The 16913-nt window shown below is 47.7% G+C and overlaps 1 protein-coding gene across 5 annotated transcripts in view; it reads right to left on the minus strand.

The window, feature by feature from the left end:
* Nucleotides 1–2171: 2171 nt before the first annotated feature.
* Nucleotides 2172–16913, minus strand: part of LOC124131035 (Werner syndrome ATP-dependent helicase-like) — a 45996-nt gene continuing 31254 nt past the window's right edge. For 4 of the 5 annotated variants that reach the window (XM_048390001.1, XM_048390003.1, XM_048390000.1 and 1 more), the window contains exons 22-26: nucleotides 16324–16474; nucleotides 14143–14232; nucleotides 7154–7316; nucleotides 3777–3967; nucleotides 2172–3674 (exon numbers count right to left, since the gene is read on the minus strand). In XM_048390001.1, coding sequence (XP_048245958.1) covers nucleotides 3525–3674; nucleotides 3777–3967; nucleotides 7154–7316; nucleotides 14143–14232; nucleotides 16324–16474 — 745 coding nt within the window. In that variant the 3' untranslated portion in view covers nucleotides 2172–3524. Of the gene's footprint in view, nucleotides 3675–3776; nucleotides 3968–4972; nucleotides 5488–7153; nucleotides 7317–14142; nucleotides 14233–16323; nucleotides 16475–16913 lie in introns of those variants that run through there. The other variant, XM_048390004.1, reaches the window with a different exon arrangement.

The raw sequence follows: 16913 nt of genomic DNA on the forward strand, positions 1-16913 counted from the left end.
CAATTGGGACACGTGTAGTTTTGTAATTAAGTTTGATACGTCTACGAGTTTGTTAGTATAGAATATTAGTTACATGGCCCTGTGCTCAGTGAGGTAAAGTTCTTGACACAGTAGAAGCCATTACCTAGTGACCTGGTGCACTTCCTGTGGATGCACGTTTGTCTTGCAACATTCGTGTTATAACAGGTAGCCATGAAGTAGCACATAGGTGTTTCTGAGATATTACAGTTCAACTGTCCCTAACATCGGGGGACACGGGTGACCCAGTCGTCAAAGGCGGCGCGATTCGCTGTGCAGAGTTGCGTCCCCTGGGCACGCCAGAAACCTATGATCATGGATTCGAATCCCGGTTCGCCCCTATTATGTTTCTGGGTTTGTCAGCACCATACCCGTGCTCGTGGTTTTCAATGAAGTGAAAAACGTCTGAGACCTGCATCACTTCGGGCTTTCCTCCCACATAAAGCTGACACGCCGTGATATAACCATCTTCCCGAGGCAAGTGAGTTAACTGACTGTTTATAGTCAGTTAACACCCTTGCCCCGGGAAGATGTGATATAACTGGAATACTGATAAAAGCGGCGTTAAACCCCACTCACTCACTAACACCGGCCATGTTGATAAGTCTTCTTGTTGGAGCGATCACTTATATACAATAGCTACTTTTATGCCCTCTTTCACGTACTTGAACTCACTAGATTGGTTAACTTAATTTTGTTCAGCCGCCTATGTAATACAGGCATGCTTGTTTGTCTGTCTAATCAATTAAAATTAATGCGTCTTCTACCACCTCCGTGGTCTAGATGATAGAGCATCTGCCCCATCGAACCCACAATCATAGGTTTCTGGCGTGCCCAAGGGACCCAACTCTGCACAGCGAATCGCAGCGCCTTAGACGACTGCCCCCACCCCCCTTTCCAAGAGGTGAGTGCTCTCTAGAGTTGCGTTGGGTGGTTGTGTTTAGGTGGCTGCATGTTATTTCGATGTGGGTGAGTTAGGTTTAAGGCCGCTTGAACAGTTTTCGTTATATCACAGTTTGTCCTTTTAATGTGGGAGGAAAGCCCAAAGTGGTGCAGGTCTAAGTCGTTTACCACTTTGATGAGACCCACGAGCACGAGCAGGATTATGGTGCCGACAAACCTAGAAGGGACGCAACTCTGCACAGTGAAATAGGATCCATGCGGTGAAATGGTCCATCCATGCCCCTTCAATGCACATGGTTTACGTGATCCTTGTGTATCAAATGCACACCTGGAAGCAAAGGTTGAAACAGGACTGTGAAGATCCGGGGTAGAATAGGTCTTCAGCTACCTACGGTTGACGTAAAAGACGACTATGCTTGTCGTAAGAGACGACTAACGGGACAAGCACCGGTAGCTGAAGACCCACAGCTAACCGGAATCTTCATGAGTGTAGACAAATATATATTCATGGAACCTGTGCGTGGACAGCACGTTTCAAGGTGTTTTCCATCTTCGCTAATCCAGGGTATGTTATCTACACTTGATTATCTTAAATACCCTGGGTGTTTGCAAGGATAGCTTGTTTCGTTGCTTGGTTCAGTTTGTTGTATCAGTCACAGCTGTGACTTGCGTTCATCAAATACTGTTTTTACAGAAATGCTCTACTCAGCACTGATAAGCATGCTGTTTTCTGTTTGATGGATTAAGGTAATGATATATATTATTCCACTGGGGATGGGCGAGGTGGGGTGCGGTGGCGCAGTAATATTCAGTTGCATTTTTGGAAAGGGGTCTGCAGTCGTATTAATTTACAGTATTTATGACAGTAGTTACTTCTGCATATTTTTGGTGAGGGGTAATATTTGCAGTGTATCATACCACATGGCATAAATATGAGAAGCCAGATATATTATTGTAATTTTGCAAACCAAGGAAACAAAAAGTTCTATCAACATTACAAACTGCCCCACACAACACATCCAATAAAGAACACTGAACGCAAAGAAACATTATTTCTATTCACTTAGTGAGTGAGGCAGGACTCGAACCCGGGTCCTCGGTGTGAGGAGCGAACGCTTTAACCACTAGGCTACCCGACCGCCCCTTGTTATAGATAGAAGATGACAACAGTGATAATTGGTTGAACACAGTATTCCTGGATTTTGCATTACCAATTCTTTTGGGAGGAAAAGAGTAAATAACAAATGACATATCTTTCAAATATGTATTTATTAACAGGTTTTTGTATAACATGAAAACCAATTGTTTTCATTAATATCATTTTACAAGAAAAGGCGATTGTTGTACACAGAATGAGAGTCTGAGTTGATAAATAACATGAATAGTTCGGTGATTCACTCACTCACTCACTCTACAATCAAACGCAATCACTCACTCGTGGACATGCCCTGGATCTCCTGCAACAAGCTATCACATTACACATAAGGGTAGAGTGATGGTGTGTAAGAACTTTCTGGTATTTGCACATGTGCATTTTAGCAATTCTCAATGCTGATTGGTTAATTGAAGCCATATGACATCACAGTGCTTCTTTTTTGAGAAACATGAGATGATGTCATCCACTGTTCACGTCACAAAGTGATTACCTTACGTCATCTCAACAACAGGCTGCCTTCAGTGACTTCAGTGACATTTCTCTGTAGGGATGACATGATTCTGGCTTCACTACATAGAGAGAGCTGCCATCGACCGATATAACAAATTCTACATTAGAAGGTTCATGCCATACTTAAATATCTGAAATGTTCAACATGTGTATTTTTGGTCATTAAGTTAGCAGATAGGATGGGAATTCGACCATTTCCTAATACTTCCAAGTTCAATTCAGTTTGTTGGGCGGCTGCTGAGACTGAAATATCTGTCTTTGCGACCTTACCTTGATACATCAAATGCAACGTTGTCTTACACCCCTCATTCGGCCCATGTCTAAGTACAGGGAGTGAGAGAGCCCGCTCAGTCCTTGTTTTATCCCCTTTATGCCGACGTGACAGGGGGTCGAATCCCATACCTTCCACTCTCCAGACAGATACCCTATCCACTGGATCGCGGAGGCCGCTCATACAAGTATGTGACAGTGGAACACCATGACGTAATGTTGTCAGAGCACTATCAGACAACTTAAATTGAACTATATCAACTATATTTCTGTTGACGTATGTACATCTTATGAAACAAATTGTAACTGAAAATATAGAACAACCAATCAGATGGTTGTTTATGTAGATCAGAGTAACCAATGAGATCTCTCCATGTGGAAGAGTCCTGTCCACTGTTTAAATGTTCCACAACCATGTTCTTCCCTTAAACACACAGGAACATGTGAAAACTTGACAACAAACAACAGCACTTTTTAAATGAAACTCAAAATGAGAAGATCCCCCAAAATCCTTTCCCCATGGGGATGATAAGCACCAAGTGTATTGCTGAGATTTCCTACTCCAAACAATCGTAGACCGTGTTCTGCCAATGTTCCGCCAGTGTTCTGCCAGGGTTCTGCCAGTGTTCCCCCAGTGTTCCGCCAGCGTTCTGCCAGTGTTCCTGTGTCACCGGAACAGGCTGTTGGCGCGGACCTTCTTGCTGATGACTGGCGGCCGATTGGTGGACATCCAGCCCGGAACCTTCCTCTTGAAGTTCTTCTGGGAGCTGCCCTGTGTCTGTGGAGACGGCACCGACTGCGCCTTCACCAGCTTTGGCTGAAACATAAGTGAAGTGAGATGAAATTTTTTGGGGTACCTACCAAGGGGTTTGTGGTTAAAAATTATGGTCAATCACTTCACACTTCAAGAGAAACTTACTTTGTTGCCCGGTGATGAGGACCGTGATGGCGGAGGGGATGTGATGCTGTGTCCAGCAAGGAGTACCAGGTCACCTTGTTCGTTGACTTCCTGTCCGCACTGCTGGACGAGGATGGCGATGACCACCTTGATGTGATTATACTCCACAGACATGGGAAGCTGGTCCTTGATCTTTGTTAGACTTCCAATACCTACAACATAGTCAGACTTCCGATACCTACAACATCGTCAGACTTCCGATACCTACAACATCGTCAGACTTCCGATACCTACATCGTCAGACTTCCGATACCTACAACATAGTCAGACTTCCGATACCTACAACATCGTCAGACTTCTGATACCTACAACATCGTCAGACTTCTGATACCTACAACATAGTCAGACTTCTGATACCTACAACATCGTCAGACTTCCGCTACTTACAACATCGTCAGACTTCCGCTACCTACAACATCGTCAGACTTCTGATACCTACAACATAGTCAGACTTCCGATACCTACAACATCAACAGACTTCCGATACCTACAACATCGTCAGACTTCTGATACCTACAACATAGTTAAACTTCCGATACCTACATCGTCAGACTTCCGATACCTACAACATAGTCAGACTTCCGATACCTACAACATCGTCAGACTTCTGATACCTACAACATCGTCAGACTTCTGATACCTACAACATAGTCAGACTTCTGATACCTACAACATCGTCAGACTTCCGCTACTTACAACATCGTCAGACTTCCGCTACCTACAACATCGTCAGACTTCTGATACCTACAACATAGTCAGACTTCCGATACCTACAACATCAACAGACTTCCGATACCTACAACATCGTCAGACTTCTGATACCTACAACATAGTTAGACTTCCGATACCTACATCGTCAGACTTCCGATACCTACAACATAGTCAGACTTCCGATACCTACAACATCGTCAGACTTCTGATACCTACAACATCGTCAGACTTCTGATACCTACAACAGTCAGACTTCTGATACCTACAACATCGTCAGACTTCCGCTACTTACAACATCGTCAGACTTCCGCTACCTACAACATCGTCAGACTTCTGATACCTACAACATAGTCAGACTTCCGATACCTACAACATCAACAGACTTCCCATACCTACAACATCGTCAGACTTCCGATACCTACAACATAGTTAAACTTCCGATACCTACATCGTCAGACTTCCGATACCTACAACATAGTCAGACTTCCGATACCTACAACATCGTCAGACTTCTGATACCTACAACATCGTCAGACTTCTGATACCTACAACATAGTCAGACTTCTGATACCTACAACATCGTCAGACTTCTGATACCTACAACATAGTCAGACTTCCGATACCTACAACATCAACAGACTTCCGATACCTACAACATCGTCAGACTTCTGATACCTACAACATAGTTAGACTTCCGATACCTACAACATCGTCAGACCTCCGCTACCTACAACATCGTCAGACTTCCGCTACCTACAACATCGTCAGACTTCTGATACCTACAACATAGTCAGACTTCCGATACCTACAACATCAACAGACTTCCGATACCTACAACATCGTCAGACTTCTGATACCTACAACATAGTTAAACTTCCGATACCTACAACATCGTCAGACTTCCGCTACTTACAACATCGTCAGACTTCCGCTACCTACAACATCGTCAGACTTCCGATACCTACAACATCAACAGACTTCCGATACCTACAACATCGTCAGACTTCTGATACCTACAACATAGTTAGACTTCCGATACCTACAACATCGTCAGACTTCCGCTACTTACAACATCGTCAGACTTCTGATACCTACAACATCAACAGACTTCCGATACCTACAACATCAACAGACTTCCGATACCTACAACATCAACAGACTTCCAATACCTACAACATCGTCAGACTTCTGATATCGACAACATTGTCAGACTTTTAGCTGTTTACAGTATTCCAGTTATATCACAGCATGTCAGCTTAATGTGTGAGGAAAGCCTAAAGTGATGCAGATCTCAGACGTTTACCACTTCAGTGAAACCCACGAGCATGGGTATGGTGCTGACAAACCTAGAAACATAATCAGCGCGAATCAGGATTCGAACCCACAATCATAGGTTTCTGGCATACCCAAGGGACGCAACTCTGCACAGTGAATCGCGGTACCTTAGACGACTTCCCTTACTGAACTAGGCTGGAATTTTGCGGCTCGATCGTAGCGCCACCAGTGTCTATCATGAGTTATGTCCCTTCTATGTCCCTCCTATTGACCAAACAGATTACATCTCTCATATCACTTACATTTGCTTCCAACAAAATGTCACCTAATCTCACATCACCTGTAAGTCAATCACATCACCAGTGAATATTGACAGCTAAGGGAAGTAACTCTGCACAGGAGTGAGTGAGTGAGTTTGGTTTAAAGCCACTTGTATCAAAGCATTATCTCAGGAATATTTTGGCTTATTATTGAAATGAAAGCCCGAAGTCATGCAGGTGCTTGAGTTTTACATGGGTATGGTGCAGACAAACCAAGAAATATGTCCACAGCAAACCTGGGATTCAAACCCATGATCATCAGATTCTGGACCGACCAAGGGAGATAACTATCCAAGCTAATTGTGGTGCCTTCTGTAACTGAGCCACACATGCCAACATAAAAGATCAGCTGAGTCATGAGATGAATGAGTGAGTGTGTATTGTCTTCTGACACAATCAGCAATATTGGGATGTTTGTTTGTTGTTTAACACCTCACTCAGCAGTATTCCAGCTATATGACAACAGTCTGTAAATAATCGAGTCTGGACCAGACAATCCGGTGATTGATGTCATGGGCATCGATCCATGCAATTGTGATACGATGACATGCATCAACCAAGTCAGCGAGCCTGACCACCTGATCCTGTTAGTTGCCTCTTACAAGCATAGTCGCCTTTTACGGCAAGCATGGGTTGCTGAAGACCTATTCTAACATAGTAAACATTTAACATAGTAGATAGAAGTTATCAGCCATATTTTTTTATACTGACACAGAGAGGAAACAGACCTCAATGTCACTGAAATATATTACGAACCACTACAAGTAAATGACGAATACTGATACAACACTTGAAGAAATGTCATATTTTGGACTTAAAGATCCACATTGAACTTAACGGCCTTGAGATGCTGCTTGCAAGCTTGATCTTGTCATCGCTTTAATGTAGATCCTCTCTGGCTTAAATTGCTCTTGGGACTTGAACTGACTTAGACACTTTATTCATGGCAGACACTGATACAAGCACTCTTGCAAATCAATCCCCAACATCAGCGGCAGATGCCGATCGCTCCACAGACCATCATGCTCTTACAGGAGTTAACTGGCGGCCTCCGGATGACGTCGGTGATCTTGCTGAGGAGTTGAGGAACCAGTCCCAGTCGCTTCATGTCCACCGACAGCCCGACCTTGAGGGCTTCACACAGATGAGTAACAATGGTGGACGTCTTGAACCCACGGAGAGAGGCTATGTCCTCCTGTAAGAAGACATCCTGTCAGTCAGGAACTTTAGTTCATCAAGTAGAGTGAGTGAGTGAGTTTAGTAAAATCTAAATATTTTTTACATTTGTATACTTATCCTGCATTACTCCGTATTGCATTTACTGCTGTCTTTGACAGAGAGACGAACTGTGTGAGATCCAGCTGCTGAAGAAAGTTGTTTCCATCCGTCCAGGAAGCAGCGCCCCCTCCCACACAGTCGGCACGTGACCCGGAAGACATGACGTCATGTCAAAACTCATAACTGCTTTAACATAACATCGGAAACTTCGTGGGGAGGAAGCGGAGCGCAGGGGGGGCACTTAGACTTCGTAATGCAGGATAAGTATACAAATGTAAAAAATATTTAGATTTTACTAATTTTTTTAACTTATCCTGCATTACTCCGTATTGCATCTTTATCAGACGGCACGGCCGGTGGGCATACCTTCAGATGTGAGCCAGAAGAAAAACCCTCGACAAAGGTCCGATGAAATCGCACCGCATGGACAAGAGATGACCGGAACACCAGCGACCATTCCTGTCAAAGGAAACGAGAGTCGATGCAAAAGAGGGAACCCGAAATAGGTGACAGAAATAGTATGAGGCGGGAATGCCAAAACTAGCACTGACCTAAGAGCGAATGCGGAACGCAGTAGAGCCCTCTAATCTGTGGTGACAAACACCAGAGAGTTCGACGGGCCCCGCTCAGGGTAACGGAGAATCAGTGGCGTCGGGGGTTGGTGACCTGTTGAGCTACCACCAGGGGACCAAAACTATGAACGCCAGCGACATCTTCCAAGGCTACATCACGGAGGTAGTGGTTGGCGAAAACGGTGTCGGAACGCCAAAAACAGCCTTCCATGATAGATTTGAGGGAACAGTTACTGTGCAGAGCCATGGTAGACGCGACCGCCCGAATCTCGTGGGGGTTGTTAGCCTTGGGGGGGTCCAATCCGGCGACTTTATAAGCTTGGAGGATGACCGCCCGGAGCCACAGGGAGATAGTATTCCGGCTGACCTCCGACAGCGACGAAGGGGAGACCGGTAGGAAAAGGCGTTTCCTAGACTTACGGCAGGCTTTAGATCGTCGCAGGAAAACCTTCAGGGCCCTAACTGGGCATAATAAAAGCTCCTCCACGTCGTCGGCACCCACAATCGACGAAAGTGGAGGGATGGTGAAGGATCTATCAGGCTGTCCGGGGAGTTGATTCTTTGCGATGAAGTCCCAGCACAGCCCAAGATGAACTGCTCCATGAGTCCCGCGTTCGAACCTGACCCGAGAGACGTCGAGGGCGTGGAGCTCACTAACCCGGGCGGCCGTAGCCAAGGCCAGTAGAAACACCGTCTTCTTCGTTAAGTCGTAAAAGGAAGACGTGTTGAGTGGTTCGAAGAGAGCCTCCCGAAGAGCCTTTAAGACCACATTCAGATCCCACGCAGGTGGTCTGAACTTGGCTTTCTGGTCGTCGAGACGAAACGAGCGCAGCATAGCCTGGAGTTCGGGAATTTTCGTCATTCTCCGGTCGTCCGGAATGGCAAGGACGGAGTTAATGGCGACCAGGTACGTGGAGATGGTAGAGCCTTTTAATCGACGCGTGCTGCGCAAGTACAGAAGAAACTCAGCCAGGAACTGCGGGGATGCCGTCATCGGATCCTGATGCTTGTCAGAGCAGAACGCCTGGAACGAGGACCATTTATCATCATATAGTCCCCGTGTAGATGGACGATGGGCGAAAGCAATAGCCTTGGCTGCTCTAGTCGAATAGCCCTTGGCTCCTAGGGCTTTTTGCAGATGTGCCAGGCGTGCAGATGAAACCGAGCGGGACTTGGGTGGGGCAACCGACTGTGTGGGTGGAGCAGAAGGTTGGACCACGCTGGCAGTTCTAGAGGGTTGTCTCTGGCGACGTTTCGGAGGTCGACAAACCAACTTCTGGCCGGCCACCTAGGCGCGACCAAAATCAGTGTCAAGTGTCGAGTGGCCTGGATCTTTTGAAGAACCCTGGGAAGGAGAACCGGAGGCGGAAAAGCGTACGCGCTTAATCCCTCCCAGGGAACACTGAAGGCGTCGACTGCTACAGCGGCCGGATCCGGGACCGGCGAGATGTAAGTCGGCAGCTGGCAGTTCTGAGACGTGGCGAACAGATCGATGTTTGGAGTGGCGATCGTTTGACAAAGGACTGTGAAGATCTCTGGGTGGAGTCGCCATTCGGTGGGAGCCACCTTGTCCGGCCTGGACAGAGCGTCTGCCAGAACATTCTTGCAACCTGGAATGTGCTGAACAAGGAATTGCAAGTCTAAGCGCTCCACCAGGTCGAAGAATCGGAAGGTCTGGTTGAGCAGGGACTGAGAGTGGAGAATACCCTGATTCCTCAGACACCACACCACGGTGATGTTGTCCGTGGAGATGGTCAACTGGGCGTGACGGAGAATGCTCTGCCAGTGGGAGACGGCCAGTATGAGAGCTTCGAGTTCGAGGTTGTTGCTGTGCCAGTGGAGTCGATCTCCGGACCAAAGCCCAGCAACTGTTTGAGTCCCCAGATGAGCCCCCCAACCCTGTTTGGATGCGTCGACGAACAGGTGGAGGGAGGGCTGTAGCGCGGTCAAGGAGATGCCGCCGCAGACGTTCGATTCCACCGTCCACCATCGGAGAAAGGGGTGGAGGTGGACCGGGAGGACGATGAGGGACTCCTGATCCTGCTGCCGGATAAAGGGTGCGAGAAACCGTTGAATTGGACGGAGTTGGAGGCGACCTCTGGCAGTCAGGTCTTGAGCCGACGTGAGGAGACCCAATAGAACCTGCCATTGGCGGAGAGTTCGAGCCTGTTGAAGGGCAGGGAAGAGATGAGCGAGGATTTTCAACCACCTGTCTCTGGGGACTTGAAGGAGGTCCTGATCCGTGAGAAACAGGCCCCCGATAAACTGCAGACGGAACGATGGGGTCAGCTCCGACTTGGTCTGATTGACGATCCAACCCAACTGATTGAAGAGCCGCAGGGTAAAATCCCTGTGACGCAGTAGCAACGCCGAGTCCCGATTGTTGAGGAGACAATCGTCGATGTATGGATCGAAGTTGATGTTCCTCAGGTGTAGGTAGGCGGCGACCGGGCGGGTGATCCGTGTGAAAAGCCACGGGGCCGTTGAAATTCCAAATGGTAGGACCGCCCACTGGTAATGGGTACCATTGAAAAAGAACCTGAGGAAGCGCCGGTCGTTGGGGTGGATGGGTACATGAAGATAGGCGTCCTGGATGTCGAGGCTGATCAGGGAATCGCCAGCTGAGATTCTCGTCCTGAGCAGTCGCAACGTCGTCATGCGGAAGTAGGGAGGACGTTCCAGGTAGTGCCGGTTGAAAGTGGAGAGATTGTGTATCATGCGCCAGCTGGTGGTCCCCTTCTTGGGCACCAGAATCACCGGAGAGTAAAATCCTGGGTGTCGAGCCGGGTCGTGTACGATCTCTATGGCCTCCTTCTGCAGTAGGGAAACGATGCTGTCGTGAAGGGGCCGAAGCTGGTGAGGTGAATAAGCGGCTGTTGACGGAGTAGACGTCAGAGGAGGCAGCGCAGACAATGGGAGCCGGTACCCCTGACGGAGGACGTTGGTGACGAACGGGTCCTCCAGTATGGACCAGTTTCTCCAAAACCGGCCTAGTCTCCCACCCACAGGTGTGTCGGTGACCTGAACGGCTGAGGGTGGGAGGTCCCAGTCGTTGAGGTCCCGCCGGTCAACGCTTTGAGGTGGAATCGGCACCCTTGCTGGGGCGACGATCCCTTCAGGGTTGGTAAGTGCCACGGGCTCTACCACGACCACGCCCTGTGGCGAGGTATGTTTGGAGACGACCTCGAGGGAGGAACGGCGTGGTTTATAGTTGCCTTTGGAGGACTTGGCCGCTGATTGGTGTGTTACATGCTCCAAGGCTCTGAGAGCAGTTTCATCCCTGGCGAAGCTGGAGACTCGGGTGTGGGTAGCGGAGATAGCACCATTAAAAAGGGTAGGACCCGACCAAGGTTGTCGTAGTAAGGAACGCTTGAATTCGGAATCCCAGTCCGTGGAAGTCAAGTAACCCAACTGTCGAGTAGTGGTGATCTCCGCAAGCGCAGCTCTCAGGTGATTGCGCATGTGATCGATCTGGCGAAGTTGGAATGTCATAACCGTGCGCAAGTGGTCGATCCTGTTAGCATTGGATTCAGCGAGATCCTGGTCAATGGCTCTGGCAGATGAGGCAAGTGTAGATAGTGGCTTCAAAGTACGGCGCAGTTCTGTTTCCACGAAAGCGAGTCGGGAGTCCGGCATATGTATGGTGACGGACTGGGAAGACCCGGTCATTCGATGTAAGTCCTCGTCAAGGATATGTGCACCGTCGGCCACGTCGAAGGAGTGGACGGGGAAATCTTCCCGCCGGAAACGCGGAGCCTTGAACGACGGCGTGAGGGACAACTTAGCGAAGTCCTCGTCCAACGCCGTAACCAGGTCAGTGAGCATTGGGTCGGGTGGTAGAGAAGTCGGATTAGACCAGATCGTCAACTTTTTATCCACATCGGAGCCCGGGGAGGGAGCGACGGAGGCCAGACAGTCCGCCAACCAATCAGCAACCTGTGAAAGGCCCAAGTGTGTATCAATCTCGGGAGATGGAGGGTCATAATTGGGGCATAATGATCCTTCCGAAGAGGAGGAACGACGTCGTCGTCTATGTACAGGTGAGCGACTACGAGAGCGACTACGAGAGCGACGAAGGGAACGAGCAGACTTGGACGAGTGCCGAGAAACAGTCGGAGGCGACGAGGTGTACAATGTTCGAGACCGAGAAGCACCCGAAGTGGAGGGGGCCGCAGGAATCGAAGTAACAGTAGTCGGGGCCGTTAGTGTCGCCGGCGTCGCAGGAGGCACCGTCGGCGCCGCTGAGGTGGGTTGAGCTTGCGCAAACAATGACTGCATCCAAGCTTGCATCCAAGATGGATCCATGAACCATGACGGAAGGGCATGTCCATAAGTAGGAGGCGCAGCACAAGTCAAAGGCGCCGAAGTAGTCAGAGGCGCCGTATACATCGAAGACATCAGAGGCGCCGGATACATCGGAGGCGCCGGACCAAGAGGTGCCGGATACATCAGAGGCGCCGGACCAAGAAGCGCCGGAGGCGCCGGGTACATCAGAGGCGCCCGACCAAGAGGCGCTGGATACATAGGAGGCGCCGGGTACATCGGAGGCGCCGGACCAAGAGGCGCCGGAGTTGTCGTCGTAGATGGTAGAGGTGACAGGAAACCCGAAACGGGCGATGCTGCAGACGATGATGTCGAAGCAGACGACGGTAAGGGTGGTGTAGGAGACCGTGTACGGTCGGATGTCGTGCCATGGGAGGCAGACTCTACGTTGGATGACATGTTGGAGAGTCGACGCACACGCTGGGTGAATCGTTTCCGAGACACTCTTAGGTAGGCGGTGAAGGAGACTGGCGACAGGGGACTACAATAACTGCAACACGGGGTTGTACAGTCCAGGCAGCAGGGGTGGGGGTCCCGTCCAGATTTATTCCCGCGGCAGCGAGAGCAGCGAGACATACTGGAATTGAAGCAAAAAACATAACGATGTGTAAACACACAACGTGAAACATAATGTAACTCAACATAACTTATTCTTGTTACAAAGTTAATAAGAGCAAACAATTACGCTTCAAACACGCCAAAAACAATCATTAAACTTAATGTAAAACTCCAACCATAGAGCGAATTCAAGACACAAAACACGAAAGTACGTGGACACGTAGTGAATCGCAACAGGGCGGGAAAAAATGGCGGTAAACCAAAATGGCGGGAAACAACAATACGCTCGGAAAAACCGTGACGAGAGTCACAACCCGAGCGAGAAACGTTACCAATTAACAATATAATGAAGGCAAAGGTAATACAGCAGACTTTTGTCGTAGAAAAACGAAAGAAAGTCAGGACCAAGAAAGCTTTAATAATTCCACTGAGGGATACAGTTCACGTCCGATCCATGTGGTTGACAAAGCAGTTATGAGTTTTGACATGACGTCATGTCTTCCGGGTCACGTGCCGACTGTGTGGGAGGGGGCGCTGCTTCCTGGACAGATGGAAACAACTTTCTTCAGCAGCTGGATCTCACACAGTTCGTCTCTCTGTCAAAGACAGCAGTAAATGCAATACGGAGTAATGCAGGATAAGTTAAAAAATTTGGTTTTACGTCGCTTTTAGCAATATTCCAGCAATATCACGGCGGGGGACACCAGAAATGGGCTTCACACATTGTACCCATGTCGGGAATCGAACCCGGGTCTTCAGCGTGACGAGCGAACGCTTTAACCACTAGGCTACCCAACCGCCCTCATCAAGTAGAGAGGCCCAGTTATGTGACATATTACCATGAAATAATACAAAAAAATGGGACATGGACTAACTCTTATTTTAAAATATTTGTTAATTTAACACAATCTAATATCAAGCTTTATCAACATGGCAATGAAAACCTCAGTGGTAAGGTTAACTTGTGGTTGATTGCATGAGCAACAATTCCTGCTGTCAGGTCACAATGACACACAATCAGCCAGGTCACAGTGACACACAACCAGCCAGGTCACAGTGACACACAACCAGCCAGGTCACAGCGACACACAATCAGCCAGGTCACAGTGACACACAACCATCCAGGTCACAGTGACACCACAGTCAGCCAGGTCACAGTGACACTAAATCAGCCAGGTCACAGTGACACACAGTCAGCCAGGTCACAGCGACACACAACCAGCCAGGTCACACGCTGAAACCACCCGACGCTCACCAATCTACACTTTGGATTCTGGGTAGGATACTTACGAGAGTTTTGGACTGCTTCTCAAACATGATGTACGATGTCCGCTGTGTGTCTGTCAACTGCATCAGCTCGCCATGGAAGTCGCTATCTCCCTGAAACAAACACAACTAATTATCAGCGCATACCAAAACACCTAGTTCACAAGCAAGGAGGTCAACCATGCCAACATGTTACACTGCTTACAACTTGGTGTCATCAGTCACATCACAAACCAATCCTTCCAGGTACCCATTTACAGCTTGGCAGACCGAGTTAGTGAGTGAGTACCTTTGAATAATAATTCTATTATATCATGGGCTGTAACATGGGAATCAGAACATGTAGACCAGCAAAAGTAGGCAGCTAAGGGACACAACTCTGCAAGGAACCAGACTTTGAACAATATCTCTTTGAACAGTATTGTCATCTTGATGTGAGAGAAGAGCCTGAAGTGATCCAGGTCTGAGACAGCTACAACTTTGGTGAAACAAGCACAGATTGGGTGCTGACAAACCTAGGAACATAATCAGCACGAATCTGGCATCCCAACCAGTGTCTGAATCTCAGCAGAGTAAACTTAGAGCCTTAAGGGCCAGCACATTTAAAAAAATGTTGGCCCAGTGGAAAAACTGCTGGCCCAGTGGAAAAACTGCAGGCCCAGTGGAAAAACTGTTGGCCCAGTGGAAAAACTGCAGGCCCAGTGGAAAAACTGCTGGCCCAGTGGAAAAACTGTTGGCCCAGTGGAAAAACTGCAGGCCCAGTGGAAAAACTGTAGGCCTAGTTGAAAGACTGCTGGCCCAGTGGAAAAACTGAAGGCCCAGTGGAAAAACTGTTGGCCCAGTGGAAAAACTGAAGGGCCAGTGGAAAAACTGTTGGCCCAGTGGAAAAACTGAAGGCCCAGTGGAAAAACTGCAGGCCCAGTGGAAAAACTGCAGGCCCAGTGGAATAACTGCAGGCCCAGTGGAATAACTGCAGGCCCAGTGGAATAACTGAAGGCCCAAACATTTTAGGTGGAACAGGGAGACATACTCTTGCAACATAAATTACAACACACAACCAGTCAACCAGGAGCTTTACTGCTGTCAAACCAAGGTCTGCGTTGTTGAAAGAGTTAACAATGGAGTACTTTGAAGTTGGACCCCGTTTCACCAAGCAGTCTTAGTGTTATGTTTCATTTACCATGTTTACAGGTTTACAGCTTAAAATTAACTTGCTACCGAATGGGCCTGCTCAAATATCAAACTATCGGCCTGAGAACAAGTCTGCCGGCCTCAGGCCTATTTGGGTCTATTTCGAACACTGATCCCGACCAACATTCATAAATCCTTGAAACACCCACAGGCTGAACTCAGTAGGCCAACTGTAGTGCCTTGGACAACTGGGCGACACTTATATTGAGGCTTGCAATCGTTGAAGTGAGGAGTACATCACCATGTCAATAGTTTCCACATCAACCAAACCTAACCCAGGTCTTCCAGCATCACCTCTCCTGCCATACCTGTTAGTCCGGTCAATATAGTGTCAAATCCTACCAAACCCACCACAAATTGCAACAGAAATGATTTCTCCTGTTTCATGTTCAGAAGGCATCCCCTCACAACATATTTAAAATCTAGGAAAATCTAAGTTGGGGAAAATTGTTTAGTTTGGGTATGATCTTTTGGGGGCAAATCAATGTAAAATACAAAAATAGCCCAAAAACTTCATTTTTCATTTTTCGTTAAACCATATCAAGTTAGTTATCAAATGAAAGCTGGCATCACATGCAGTCCTTTTGTATCTATAGTTTGTATCTATTTTGCATAAAAGTAAAATAATCGGCCTTTGAAACAAAACAAAAAAAACAAAATTGGGGGGAAAACACATACATCCATATTTATTCATAACATCAACGTATCTGCGTATGTGGTTTGGTTGGTTTGTTGTTTTACGCCGCACTCAGCAATATTCCAGCTATATGTCTGCGGTCTGTAAATAATCAAGTCTGGACCAGACAATCCAGTGATTGATATCATGAGCATCGATCCACTAAATTGGGATCGATGACATGCTTCAACCAAGTAAGCGAGCCTGACCACCTGATCCCGTTAGTCGCCTCTTACGACAAGCATAGTCGCCTTTTACGGCAAGCATGGGTTGCTGAAGACCTATTCTACCCCGGGTCTTCACGGGTCCTGAGTATGTGAAAGTGTAGCTTCACCAACCTTGTCTATCGTGACGGAAGGGAATTCATCCAGCTTGAGGTCGTTGTCTTGACAGAAGGTGGTGATGATCTTGATGAACGTGTCTCCGAACCTCTGGACCTTCGCCTCTGGGAAATCCTCAATCTTCAACATGCTCGGCTTGCTTCCCGGTCTAGACACACACAAAAATATGTAGAAAATCCACTGAATAGGAAATCCTATTATTGATAAATGGATCACCTTTTACAACTTGCCAAATTACAAATGAGATATGACCACATTATGTGTCCCCCCAACTTAAACTTTTTTGTCCAATACTATTGCAAATTCCAAGTGAAGACAAGCAATGCTTAAATTGATGAGCATCTTCTTGCCAGCTATACAACCATCTCTGTACTCACCGGATCTTTGCCAGGTCGATGAGCACCTTGTTGCTGGCTAAATACAACCATCACTGAACTCACCGGATCTTTGCCAGGTGGATGAGCACCTTGTTGCTGGCTAAATACAACCATCACTGTACTCACCGGATCTTTGCCAGGTCGATGAGCACCTTGTTGCTGGCAATACAACCATCACTGTACTCACCAGATCTTTGCCAGGTTGATGTG

This window comes from Haliotis rufescens, unplaced genomic scaffold (assembly GCF_023055435.1).
Source record: "Haliotis rufescens isolate VD_foot unplaced genomic scaffold, xgHalRufe1.0.p SCAF_10, whole genome shotgun sequence".
Classification (NCBI taxonomy): domain Eukaryota; kingdom Metazoa; phylum Mollusca; class Gastropoda; order Lepetellida; family Haliotidae; genus Haliotis; species Haliotis rufescens.